Here is a 14,081-nt window from a genome sequence, read left to right on the forward strand (position 1 = left end):
TAGTGCAATAGCTTCCTTGACAATTTTGTTGCAAAATGAACTTTCTTTTAGTGAAGGTGGGGACGATTTTATATATCTGTGTTATGGTAATCATAGCAGTCACTGTTGTAGAATGCATAGACAACCTAGATGACCAAGTGATGGTTTTAGATGGTAAAAATTGGCATACACTGTTTTTCCTCATTAGCTAGAGCTGATATACCTTTTGTGTAGAAAGAAGCCCAATACCTTTTTATGAAGGTTTAAAAGTTAAACTCCCATGCTATAGTTTATATTAAATTCCATATTAAATTCCCAAATTTATTTATTTTAACTATTGCTGATATACTGACTAGCACAGTGCAGGCACTATGGGAGATGTGTATACTGCTGCAGCATTCAGTGGCAATCGTATCAGATGTATATGTCTTCTTTCCACCATTCCAGTCTTCAAGGCAGCTAGCAAACACATTTGATTAAAATTGTTTTCAGTGAAGATCTCCATATGCAGATCTTCTAACTTAGAACAAACCAAGAGATTCCCACCTTACAGCTGATGTCTGCACTGGAGGGCCATTTTGGCTTGTTGGTAATTAGACTCCCTATAGGAAGGGCCTTAATAGAATTTCAGTCACTGTCAGTTCTGCCTGCTTTGGCTTCAGTGCAAGGGCAAGGAGCAAGCCCTCTCCAGAAGTACCCATCTCCCAGATCAATTCAGCAACCAAGAGCAGAACCACATCAGGAGTTGAGGGTTACCTCTGTCACAGTTCTTCCACAGACTGCTTGCTTGATTAATTTAGAGTCCTCACAGTTGGTAGGCAACTACAAAGTAATAGCCTTTTTCTTCATTGCCAATGTCTGTGGCAGTTCTAAATGGAAAAAGGAAACCTGTTGTGTTTGCAGAATCTTTTGTGCTTAGAACTGTAGCCAAAGTTTCAACACTTAACCATTGGGGGGGGGGGCTTGTAATGTTTGTTTGGTTGAATTTACAAATATGAAAGACAACTGAATGCATAGATATTCTTCAGATAAAATATTGCACAGTTTAGGAACATAGGAAACTGCCATATACTGAGGCAGACCATTGGTATATCTAGCTCAGTATTGTCTTCACAGACTGGCAGCAGCTTCTCCAAGGTTGCAGGCAGGAATCTCTCTCGGCCCTATCTTGCGGATGCCAGGGAAGGAACTTGAAGCCTTCTGCTCTTCCCAGAGCGGCTTCGTCCCCTGAGGGGAATATCTTGCAGTGGTCACACATCAAGTCTCCCATTCATATGCAACCAGGGCAGACCCTGCTTAGCTATGGGGACAAGTCATGCTTGCTACCACAAGACCAGCTCTCCTCTCCATGGGAATCTTGCAAACATTTGAGTACTGAATTCCTGAACAAGGAATTATACTGCAGGATGGCATCAAGAAGTCATCTTGCAGCATGATACCAGTTGCAGTCCTTACCTTTTGAAATGTTCTGTGTCATGGTTATTTTGAAACTGGTTCGTCTGGACACGGGAATGAGTCTGCATAGCATGGCCACTGAAAATTGTGACATAAACCGTATGGTGTTGTGTCTGATTCCATTACCTCAAGGACAGAATTCAAAATTCACTACCCTGGAAATATTTGGGGCATGCCAAGGCAGCTGTGCATCAACCTGCTGCTCTACCATGTGTACAATATTTCAAGGTAGGTGTTTCTGTGAAATAGTACAGTCCATTCCACTGCCTCCTTCTGCTGTATATGTTGACCCAGATTTAGCTGATGATGCATGAGAGTACTTGTCCTTTTAATATTTGGACCAAATTATATTGAAGATACTTACTGGACTTTTTATGTTCCTAGAACAGTCCTAAGCGAAAGTATGACTTTTGGAAGGATATTATTGCTGCCATACAATATAATTATAAAACATCAGCTTTTAAAGGTAAGTGAAATTGCTATCTGATTCTATAATGGCTACTTTAAAAAAATTTTAAAAGCTTCTTTTATATGTCTGTGGATACTTATGACAGTTTTTAGTTTTATCCTTGGACTTTAAAATCCCAGACTGAAGATATAGTTTTCTTGATTAAACCATAACCATTGCATTGAATTCTGTATCTGGACTCATGGCCACTTCTGTAGTGGGCTCCTACCTGCCTCCCCACAAGTAGACTATGGCCCATCTTCTATAAGCTCTTCCTCTCACCATGGCACATGAGCAGTGCCACACTGAGCAGCAGAGCCAGGAACTAGAGGAGGACATCTTCCAGCATCCCACAATGCATTGCACCAGGAGCACGGTGCATTGGGAGATTCTCTACTGCCGGGGGCTCTTGCCACCTGGCTCTGTGCAAAATCCTGGCTACCTTGGTGAAGAATGCCAGGATTGGGACCCACACAAGCAGCCACTCCACACAAGCAGCCCTACCAGTGGTTCCTCTAATTTTTTTCATCTCTGTGCAGAATGCATTTTGTTCTGGGCAGCAGTATAAAGGCACTGTGTGCGCACATGCATTCAAAGTGGGACCTTCCTAATTCAACCTGAGCGGGATCTAAAATTAACTGAGCGGACATCAGAAAACTTGTGAGCATGCGCACATGCGCACGCCAACAGTGAGCCCTATCTGGATAGGGCTCTGCAAGTCCAGGTAGGGTTGCTTCGTGTGAACAATCTTCATATCTACAACATCAGCTAAAATGTTCTCCCCGGATCCTCTCATAAGGCAAAGGCCTGTTTTCCCAATCCTGTTTTGAGTGTGCAAAAGGGATGAGGAATTTGTAAGGGAAAAGCAGTGGACACAATGTGCCTTACATTTCTTCTCCTACATCTCTAGATCTCTTGCCAGCTGCTTTTCCTCACCTTACTGGGAAATCCAGTCTCAGAGGTAGTCTTAGAGAAAAGCAGCTGGAAGGAGAGGCTGCAGAGAAAAAGTTGCAAGCAGGGATGGTTTAATCACATTTCCCCCACCCAGCCCTTGTCCTCTTCTTCCTTACAGATCCCATTCCCACCTCCTGACCCCACTTAGGACATGGTGACAAACAGAAAATGTTTGCCTCTGAATGTCTAGTTCTCACCTAAATCCCACTCAAGGCCAGCTTGGCTGCACCAATACAGGTAGCCACCTAGGACAGCACAATCCAAGTGGTGGAAACAGCCAGTTAGTTTCTGCAGTGCTAGCATGAGGTTTGAGAGAGGCGCCCAAGATGTTGTGAGGGATCCAGAGGCACATCTCTCAAACCATGTGGTTTCAGCTGTCATTGACAGGTATTGGGGGTGGTGATAACCAGTATATGATGATGCCAGGTAATTGGATTAGAGCTTGTACGTCTTGTTATGGCAGAGAGTAATAGAAAACTCCCCACAGAGATATGATCCCATGACAGCTGTGACACATAGCCTATTCAGAACTATGATATGGAGTGTTAGAAAGGGAAGAGCACACACTGGGACTAGGCTCTTCTTCAGAGTTTGATGTTGAAGCTTTGAAGATTCTTTCTTTCTTTCTTTCTTTCTTTCTTTCTTTCTTTCTTTCTTTCTTTCTTTCTTTCTTTCTTTCTTTCTTTCTTTCTTTCCACATCGCCTGATATGTGCATCTCTAGTGATATGTGCATTTCATTTATGTGAAAGACTGTCTGTTTTTCCATGCAAAAACCAGCAGCCCTCCATGGCATGACTTTCTGTTTCTCTTGCAGTTCTTTGAATTAAGGCAGTGGGGGTTAAAGACTTCTTCGTAGCTCTTCAAAGCTCTTCTTCATAGGGAAGCAAATACTGCAAGAAAATACTGCAAGGTAATGGCTAACACTTCCCGTGTCTCATTTGCCTTAGCACATGAGACACGGGAAGTGTTAGCCATTACCTTGCAGTATTTTCTTGCAGTATTTGCTTCCCTATGAAGGACAGCTTGAATTTTTTTTTTTTTTTTGCTTCTAATATAGTTTTGTACTCTACAACTAAGAACTAGTTAACTGGCTGTTCTTTTAACAGAATGAATTCAGGAATGAGACCCTTTTTAAAACTGTATATCAAGACCTTGACAGTCCAGTCATATGAGAAAACAGCAATAATCCTGCCCCTCCCTCCCAAAAAAAAAACCCTGAAGGTGTTTTTTGGCAGCGGGAGGGAGTACTAATAAATAATTTTAAAGACTAAATAATGACAGACCAACTGAAATATATATTTCACCTTTTTATTAATATCATATTTTTATGAGGTTTAAGTAACACAACTAGACTTTTGTAGAACAAAGTGTAAAATACTGGTTTCAGATGGATATAATAAAGGCCATTTAGATCAATTTTACAAAAAAAAAAATTCATGTTCTACTGCTACTAATAGTAGTAGTAATTAAGAACATAGTACAGTATTGGGATAAAAAGTAACTTTTCTTTTACACTTACAGCTAGTCTCATGTTGGTTCAATGTGAATAATCATAAAAGCACCATAGAGAAAAGTTAATTCACTTAAATTATACAAACTATTTTTCATTTACTTAGGTGATGCATATCATTCTCTGAATACCATACATAAAAAGACAATTTTTTCTTGAGGGTAAAATATATAAAAGAAAACATTTTGTGAGGTTAATTGAGTTAAATGATCAGTCACTCACAACTGCATTTGCACCAGAGAGTGAATATTGTATCTGTTTAGCACTAAATTATATATATGGTTGAAGTGAATGGTATCCCCTAAAACAGGGTTTCTTAACCTTGGGCCCCAGATGTTTTTGGACTACAGTTCCCATCATCCTCAGCCACAAAGGCCATATCTGGGTATGATGGGAGTTGTATTCCAGCAACATCTGGGGGCCCAAGGTTAAGAAACCCTGCCCTAAAACAAGGCAGCAAGAGAGATGAGGATACAGCTACACGTCCTGATGCACAGGCCTATATGCATTGCTATGCTGATCTGAATCCCAATGAACTGACTAGATGTGTCTTGTGATGAGGACAGGGATCTACATTTCCTCCCGAGCAACTAGTTGTTGCACACATATAGTAGTGCATGATTAGAATGGGATTGGAGCCAATGTGCTGATCTGTTAGAACAGTGATGACCTGATCTTACAGCATGCTGTGTTAACATGCTGTGTCAGCATGTGAGTGTATGGGATATAATTTATAGGCTGATGTGCCAGCATAGTAACACAGAACTGATGTTATGTTGGTATCTCAGACAAGTCATTCACTGTACATGCTTATTTGTAATGCCTTTAGTATGTAAGGTTAAGCCAAATTCAGTATTCCTTATCTTTTTGGAGCCCATTTCTCACAAAGAAATGGATACAGAACATTGACTAATATCCAGTATTAGTATGGTTAACAGCTAACATTTTTAAGAAAGAAGAACCTTTTCAAGAGTCATTCATTAGATATCTTTCTTTAGTGGTCAAGGTTGCTGTTGAGAAAACAATGCTAATTTTATTTAGAGTATTCCAGTTAGTCTGTAGCACCATATATTTAATTTTATTTTATGAATGTTAATGCATAGTTAGGGTAATTATCTGATATGATAAAAGATAATCATTCATAGTGATCAATTATAGAAGCTTCACATCCAGAACAGAAAGTCAGAATTGTCACATGGGAAACATTGTATGTGAACTTGCCCTTACACTCTTGACCTAAACATCTTACTAGATCAGTTAGCCCCAATGATTTCAAAAGAAAGAACTTTTGCAGTTCTCATGTCAGTCTGCTGTTTTGCAATGAATTTCAGCCTGTTTTAACTGTGGGAAAAATTGGATAGGAAAGAAAAAACAATTGTGTTTTTCTATTATTTCTGTTGTGTGAGGGACCGCAGTTCTAAAACCATTTAATCTGGAATAGTTACCGCAGTTATTAATCAGACTGTCAAGAATAAATAGTTTAAGCACAGCAGTATTAAGCCTGTGGAAATACTTGCTTTGTAAGAAAGTGGCCTGTATATATACACACAAGAAAATATAATGTTATCATTTACTAAAAACTAATCTTGTCTTGATAATTATAATTAACATATTGTAGTATTTGAACATGTACAGTTTCTTAATTAAATATAGTTCTGTGTGTAGCCTTAAAATACAATTATATTTTGTGAATAATTATATTACCCTTTAAAATGTCTCTTAAAAACAGCACCTCAGATATGCATCATGCAGCATTTGCAAAGGAAATTTCATTTTGTGTTCAGGTTTTCTTTAGCTAGTCTCTTCTGGACATCTAGAAGTACAAACACACATACTAGGATACTCTATTTTGGGGGGTGGGATGTTGTCACATTTGAGCAAGTAAGAAACCTGAAAAGGAGGAATGAACATACTCTGAAGAGTACAAGCCATTTGATTCATTGTTGGGCAGCTGTAACCAGACTTGATCATTTTCCATGAGGTCAACAACAGCACTTCCAGAAGCCTGATCAAGATATCCTTTCTTGTACTCATCAAAGGTGTACATGATGGGTGTGCCATTTTTGTATAGGCCAACCCAAACATGTGTTCCTTTCACATGCACATGGTAAGCAAAATAGTAAAGTCCTGGTGTCCTGCAAGTGAAGATGCCTGTCCTTGGGTCGTAGTGCTGTTGTCTATTGTACAAGATTTTATCAAACCGGATAGGGACAGCTGATGTGGGATAAGCTTTGGAAAGAATTACAGTGAAAGCTGACACTGGCATTCCAGTTAGACCTTGGCTCGCACCAGCTTTCATAACAGGCACTCCTGCTAGGGCCTGGCCTCCTGGGAATACTGCTTGCCCAGGTGGGCCAGGAGGGCCAGGAGGACCTGGCAATCCAGGTTCTCCATTGTGGCCTTTTGGGCCTGGAGGTCCAGGAGGCCCCATAGGTCCATCTAAACCCTTTGCAGCAATGCCAGCTGGACCTGGTAACCCTGTTGCACCAGTTTCCCCTTTACTGCCAGGGAATCCTGGAATACCTGGAGGGCCAGCTGGTCCTCTTGTTCCAGGTATTCCAGGTGGCCCACGTGGGCCTTGCTCACCATTAACCCCTGGTACTCCTTTAGGTCCCATTGAGCCCATTGGTCCGGGTAGGCCAGGGGACCCAGCATATCCAGTATCCCCTTTGGGACCAGGCAAACCTGGATTTCCTTTTGGACCAGGAAGTCCTGGTTCCCCTGGGTACCCTGATTTTCCCTCTATCCCTGGTAGTCCTCTCTCCCCTTTAACTCCTGGGAATCCTGCTGGACCTCCAGGACCTCTTTCTCCTTTGAGCCCAGGAATGCCATTTTCTCCAGCTGCACCTCTGAGCCCTTGAGGGCCCATATTCCCAGGTGGTCCAACTTGTCCTGGTTCCCCTCGAGCACCTGCTGGACCTTGTTCACCTTTTACCCCTGGGATCCCAGGGAGGCCTTCAGGTCCTCTTTGTCCCTTCATCCCTGGCAACCCAGGTTTACCAAATCCTGGGAGACCAGAGGGTCCAGTCAGACCTGAGGGTCCTGGAAGTCCTTTTGCTCCAGGAATTCCTGGTATCCCTGGTGGTCCACTTGGTCCAGGTTTTCCTATTCCTGGTTCTCCAGGCTCCCCGGGAGCACCTTGGGGACCTGGGGTGCCAGCTGATCCTGGTGTGCCTGGTAAACCCCGATCACCTTTAATACCTGGCTGACCTGGAAATCCCCTTTCCCCAGGTCTTCCTATCCCTGCAAGGCCTGGAGGCCCTGGAGGCCCCTGTGGCCCTGGCTGACCTCTTTCACCGGGACGGCCTGGAACCCCATATCCGTTTTCTCCCTTCTGTCCATTTATACCAGGAATACCTGGCTCACCTTTTTCTCCAGGAACACCCCTTGGTCCTTGTAGCCCTGGAAGGCCTTGTTTCCCAGCAACAGAAATTCCAGCTGGACCAGGAGCTCCAGGACCCCCTGGTGGTCCTCTAGGCCCTGGGAGGCCAGCAGGTCCCATGTCTCCTTTTTCACCACTTAGTCCTCTGTCCCCTGGTTTTCCTGGCAAACCAGGTAGGCCTGGCTTTCCAACGGCTGACAGTCCTGGTGGTCCTGGGGGCCCTTGGGGCCCTTGAGGCCCTGGGCTTCCATACCCTGGTTTCCCTGGAGACCCTGAAGGGCCTGGTAGTCCTCTTGGGCCAGGAGCGCCTGCTGGACCTTGAGGCCCCTGTTCTCCCCTTGCCTGCAAAACTAAAACAAAATTAAAACAATTAGTATTGTTAAGTAGTTAAGAAAGGGCATTGAAATAGCAACCAACATTTAAAAAAAAAAAAAAACACCCTCTGTTGGTCCTATATCACATATTATATTATCATTGCTATTTTGTGAGTTTGTCAATGAAACCAATGATGCTTGAAAGGTCAAAACTTAAATCACCATTTGAACTTTTATTAAAATGTTGCACACCTGCGAAGATAGTAGTATTTCCATGTCATTCTTACTCAAAAAAGCTTCCCTTATTTTTTTTTTTCCCCCAGGGAAAACATCCCAATGATATGTACCTCCTGAAATCCTGAGTGTTGTTATAATGTTTTGTGCTATATATAATATATACTAGTAAAACAGCTTGCTGTCTGCAAGCATATGAATGTTGTAATTCTAGTGTTTTCCTACCTCTGTGAGGTCTCATGTCCAATGGGAGAGTTTTCCTGCATTTTCTGGATTATTAGTGTATTTTTCTGGGGTTTTGGATTCTTTTTTTGTAGTCTGGGCAAGATATGGAGCCTACCTTTGAAAACAGAATGTTTCTATCTTTTGTGGTTTGGTATGGGAGTTTCAAGTCAGTAAGTAAGTGAGGGCTTGGAGTTTGCAGGCTTCTTGACTTCTTATCTTTCTGTGACTCTAGTCTTTTCCTATCTCTATTCCTAGCTCTATTCCTACCTCATTCCCCATGGGAGTTTCAAGTCTGTAAATGAATCAGTCAGTCAGCCCCAGGCAGGTTTATATTATAGATACACATACACACTTTTTTCTCCCCCCCCCCCCGAGCATCCTTGAAATTGAGTTATAAATGTAATAGATAAATAAGGAAAACACCTTGACAGCCTAACTTTATGGGATAGAACCTTTTCTGAAAGAATAGGTACAAACAGGTGATTCCTGAATTACAATAGTACCATTCAGATGTTGTAAAAAAAAAAAAAAGGCTGTACCATCCAAGCTAGTGGCCATCACCACATCACATGCAAGAGAATTTCATAGATTAATTCTGTGCTGTGTGGAAAAGTGCTTCATTTTGTCTGTCCTAAATTTCCTGGCATTTGGTTTCATGGGATGGTTCCAGCATTGTGAGAGAGGGAGAAAAAAATTATCTCTATCCACTCTATTCCATGCATAATTGTATATACTTCTATCATGTCTCCCTTTAATCATTTCTTTCCCAAAGTAAAGAGCCTCAGATGCTGTAGCCTTGCCTCATAAGGAAGGTGCTCCAGGCCCCTGATCATCTTGGTTGCCCACTTCTGCACCTTTTCCAGTTCTACAATGTCCTTTTTAGATGTGGTGACCAGAACTGCACGCAGTACTCCAAATATGGCTGCACAATAGATTTGTATAGGGCATTGTAACATTAGCAGATTTATTTTCAATCCCCTTCCTAATGATCCCTAGCATGGAATTGGCCTTTTTTTTTTTTTTTTTACAGCTACCATACACTGAGACAACACTTTCAACAAGCTGTCCACCACGGCCCCAAAATCTCTCTCCTGGTCAGTCACTGATAACTCAGACTCCATCAATATATATGTGAAGTTGCGGGGTTTTTTTTTGCCCCATATGCATCACTTTACACTTGCTTACATTGAACTGCATTTACCATTTTGTCGCCCACTCACATCACTCACTTTGGAGAGATTATTTTGGAGCTCCTCACAGTCTGTTGTGGAACAGTATTATTCTAAACAGTGATCTTCTGAAGAAGTGAATGCTGAAGTAAGTGAATGAAGAAGTAAGCATGGCGGCAGACATGTTAGTGATCGGGAGCCTTTAGTGCCGGAAGTGCCCGCCATCATGCTTACATCATGCTTATAGATGAACACTGTGAGCGTGAGGGATGTGTCATAAGAACAATCCTGATGGATCAGGCCCAAGGCCCATCTAGTCCAGCATCCTGTTTCACACAGTGTCCCACCAAATACCTCTGGGAAGCCCATTCAGAAGGTGGGCTTCTATTGCTACTCCCCTGCAACTGGTATTTAGAGGCATCTCGCCTCTGAGGCTGGAGGTGGCCACTAGCCACCAGACTAGTAGCCACTGATAGACCTGTCCTCCATGAATTTCTCTAAACCCCTCCTAAACCCACCCAGGCTGTTGGATCTTATGGCAGAGAATTCCATTAAGAGAGCTGAATTATTGATGCACCAGGCAAGACTTCTGGTAAGCTTTTGGAGGCTGTACCCAAGTACAACCTTCTTTTTGCAATGTCTGAATGGGGCTTTTGGCTTTTCAGTTCCTGCACCTTTGGGCTCCACTGTACCTTCTCCTACTTAGCTTAACTTTCCATCCTATAAGTGCTCCTAATATTTCAGTATCTCATGTCTCCCTCTATGCCTGCTTGTTAGGACCGCATGCAAGGCAAAAATGAAGCTAGTAGTTTTGGAAGAGGAAAAGAAATATTTACCAGTCTCTCCCTAGGGTTGGTATTTGCATTACCCTAGTGGAATGGGAGTTATGGTAGTGCTGTTCTTTCCTCCTTTGCCAAGGTAATGTGAGAAGCCCGGGACTTTGTGGGAGGAGTTCCCACTGCAGCTTCTATCCATGCCAGTTTTAGGAAAGCACACTGGTGTGAGGATCTTTGGCATGGGCTATCCTAGCAACATAATAAGGAATGACACTGAAGCAGTTTCCACACTGCTATAGTATGGGTACCAGGCCTGGACTGTATGAACACCCACTTCCTTTCAATGCTGTATGCATTCAATTTCCTCAGTCTGCTGCTGCTGATTTAATACCACTTGGGAAGGGATATAGTTAATATGTCATATTCTTCCTGATAGCAGCCTCATGAGCCATTAAGAATCACACAGTGAGTAATATGATGTCGTGACAGTATGTAACCAATCACTTTTGGTGATGTGATGTCATCATTATAGGAATTACCATTTTTTGCCATTTAGTAGACACTTCTTTGCCATTTCACAATGTTAAAAGAAGCATTTCTATAACATAATCAAACACAAGCATTGTTTTATGCTGGCAAAATGTTTGTGAAAAGCACTACCCTTCAGTTCAGCTCTAGTTTTATTACACAATCTAAAGTGCTCCATAAAGTCTCAGAATCCATAATTTTTATATTCTGTACAACACTAACATACTGAAGAATCATAGAAACCTTCTTAAGAGAGATTTCTTATAGCAATGTCATAGATTGTTTACATCTAAGCAATGAAGTTGCCAAATTTGCAGATGGCACTAAACTATTTAGGGTAGTGAAATCCACAACAGACTGTGAGGAGCTCCGAAAATATCTCTCCAAATTCCCCAGTTTGGAGAGATCTTTTTGGAGCTCCTCACAGTCTAGAGCTCCGTATTGAAAGTGTCAACTCAGTGTGCGGCAGCTGTGAAAAAGGCCAATTCAATGCTAGGGATCATTAGGAAGGGGACTGAAAATAAAAAAAGGTGCAGAAGAGGGCAACTAAGATGATCAGGGGCCTGAAGCACATTCTTTATGAGGCAAGGCTACAGCATCTTGGGCTCTTTACTTTGGTAAAGAGACGATTAAAGGGAGACATGATTGAGGTGTATAAAATTATGCATGGTGTGGAGAGAGTGGACAAACATAAATTTTTCTCCCTCTTTCACAACAATAGAACTAGGGGTCATCCCATGAAACTGAAGGTTGGGAAATTTAGGACCGACAAGAGGAAGTACTTTTTCACACAGCGCATAATTAAATCTATGGAATTCTTTGCAATGGATTGTGGTGATGGCCTCCAGCTTGGATGTCTTTAAAAGGGGCTTCGGCAAATTCATGGACAGGTCTATCAATGGCAGCTAGTCTAGTGGCTGTGGGCCACCTCCAGCCTCAGAGGCACGATGCCTCTCAATACCAGTTGCAAGGGAGCAATAGCAAGGGACACGGCATGCCCTAGCCTCTTGCCTGTGGGCTCCCCAGAGGCATCTGGTGGGCCACTGTGTGAAACAGGATGCTGAACTAGATAGGCCTTGGGCCTGATCCATCAAGGCTGTTCTTCTGTTCTTAGTTGGGAAAGAAATAAAAAAAAGGTCTTACCTACAGCTTGTTTGAATCCTTTTTAAACAAACAAACAAACAAAAAACTACTGCCAAAACCCTGATATATTGAAATTAAACAATAAAGGCAAGGAGTGGTTATGTGATTAAACAGCTAAATAATGCCTTAATTAAAGTTATTTAATAGTAAACTTAAAGCCATCTATTGACTTCAGAGTATATGGAATTATGTTTTTAATTTTTTAGTTTTTGGCAAATATGAATAACTCTTTTCATAATTTGGAAGCTTTGCCCAAATGTAGGACATGTTGTGTAGGATAGTGTTTCTCAACGTTTTTGGATTCATGGACCGGTACATTATTCGTACACAGTTTCCCGGACCAGTCATTAGTAAGGGGGTCATCTCCCTCACCCCTAACCCCACCCCCAGGCACCCCCCCAAAAAACAATTTCAGACAGCTCTCTGGAGCTCATTTCCAGGCAGTCTTTACTGCTGGATAATGTTCATTTCGAAGAAGCAAAATGAACCTTATCCAGCAGTGAGGGCTGCCTGGAAATAAGCTCGGGAGAGCTCCCGGCAGCCCCCACCAGCCCGAAATTAGGTTTTTTGGGGGGGATGTTTATTAGTGATGCCTCATGGGCCAGTACCCAATGCCTCGTGGTCCGTGGACCGTTGGTTGAGAAACACTGGTGTAGGACATCTATTATAAATGGAAGGGTCCTCCCCCACCTTTTTTCAAAAGAAACAAAAGGAGGCAGGTGCTACAAGCCCTTTGATTTTGTATTTGCCATACCTTGCTGAATGATTGGAATGTTCATAATTTGCAAGGTTAAATAGTAGTTAACCCCTAGGCAGCCCAGAATGGATGAGTTAAGTAATTCAGAGAAGTGGATATGTTATAGAAAGAATTAGGATTGGTTGTGACTACTTGGCTCTGAAATATACTCTGAAAATAAATTAAATTATTTGCAGAACAAAGGTGCACAGTTGAAGGATCTATAATAGGAGAGTTACAATTGTTCAAATCCCCACTGGTATGTTTCTCAGAATATGGGTAACTCCTATATTGGGCAGCAGTGATATAGGAAAGTGCTGAAAGGCATCATCAACTCATACTGTGTGGGAGATGGCAATGGTAAACTCCTCCTGTATTCTACCAAGAAAACCACATGGCTCTGTGGTTGCCAAGAGTCAACACTGACTCGATGGCACAACCTTTCTTTTTTCTAAATAAATTATATCCAAAAAATAGTCATACAGTATGTATGTTAATATTTTTTAGAATTACTTTTTAAAAATTATTCATTAAAGCACAGAACATTACTTCTGATTGTATAGAAACAGTTTTATAAATTACATAAGCATATAGACAGTTTCTGACCTTTTCTTCTCCGAGCTAAACATGGACCTTAAATTTTAATTTGGTGTACTTCACAACATATCAAAGAAATTATTTCCTTATTAAAATAAGTTAACTGTTCATCTCTCTTATGAGAACTTTCTTCAGTATTGGCTTTAGCAGAATACCTCCTAGGTGGCTTTTGAACTGGGCCTTTAATATTTGATCATTAAGCACTAGATGGCTGCATCGCGTTCTGTAAACCAGCAGGTGGAACCATTCTGCCATGTGTGAAGCACGGGAAATCGGGGCCTTTCTGTAACAAAGGTCTAAATCCCTCAGATGTCTTTTTCTGTTTCCAGGATGATATAGAATGTTGTAGGCAGGGCTTTAGATGACACTCATTAGATGTTTTAAAAATATCTCTCTAACATAAACCTTATTTTTCAAGTAGCTTTTTACAGACGAAAACTGACTAGAAGGTTTAGTCCTTCAAGTGCCACAGTTTGAATAACTTAAATCATCCCTGTCCTTGTGTACAACTGCAGGTAATTGCAGAGGATATTGAGTTCAAAATTAAAAATGATGTTTGTTTGATTAACTAATGAAGGTGTCTGCTTGAATTTGTTGGAATAGATGTACTGAGGCTCTCTTGTCATGGGG

General features: G+C 41.7%; 2 protein-coding genes across 3 annotated transcripts in view; one reads left to right on the forward strand and one right to left on the reverse strand.

Annotated features, from left to right (window-relative positions):
• The window catches only part of NT5DC1 (5'-nucleotidase domain containing 1), a 142,019-nt gene that overhangs the window by 13,453 nt on the left and 114,485 nt on the right, over positions 1-14,081 (forward strand). The window contains exon 6 of the mRNA XM_053263456.1: positions 1,819-1,900. Within this exon, the coding sequence (XP_053119431.1) occupies positions 1,819-1,900 (82 nt within the window). The remainder of the gene's footprint in view (positions 1-1,818; positions 1,901-14,081) is intronic.
• COL10A1 (collagen type X alpha 1 chain) overlaps positions 4,138-14,081 on the reverse strand; it is a 53,479-nt gene continuing 43,535 nt past the window's right edge. For both annotated transcript variants that reach the window (XM_053263332.1, XM_053263245.1), the window contains exon 3: positions 4,138-8,079. In XM_053263332.1, coding sequence (XP_053119307.1) covers positions 6,215-8,079 — 1,865 coding nt within the window. In that variant the 3' untranslated portion in view covers positions 4,138-6,214. The remainder of the gene's footprint in view (positions 8,080-14,081) is intronic.

Source organism: Hemicordylus capensis, chromosome 1, assembly GCF_027244095.1.
Source record: "Hemicordylus capensis ecotype Gifberg chromosome 1, rHemCap1.1.pri, whole genome shotgun sequence".
Lineage (NCBI taxonomy): Eukaryota > Metazoa > Chordata > Lepidosauria > Squamata > Cordylidae > Hemicordylus > Hemicordylus capensis.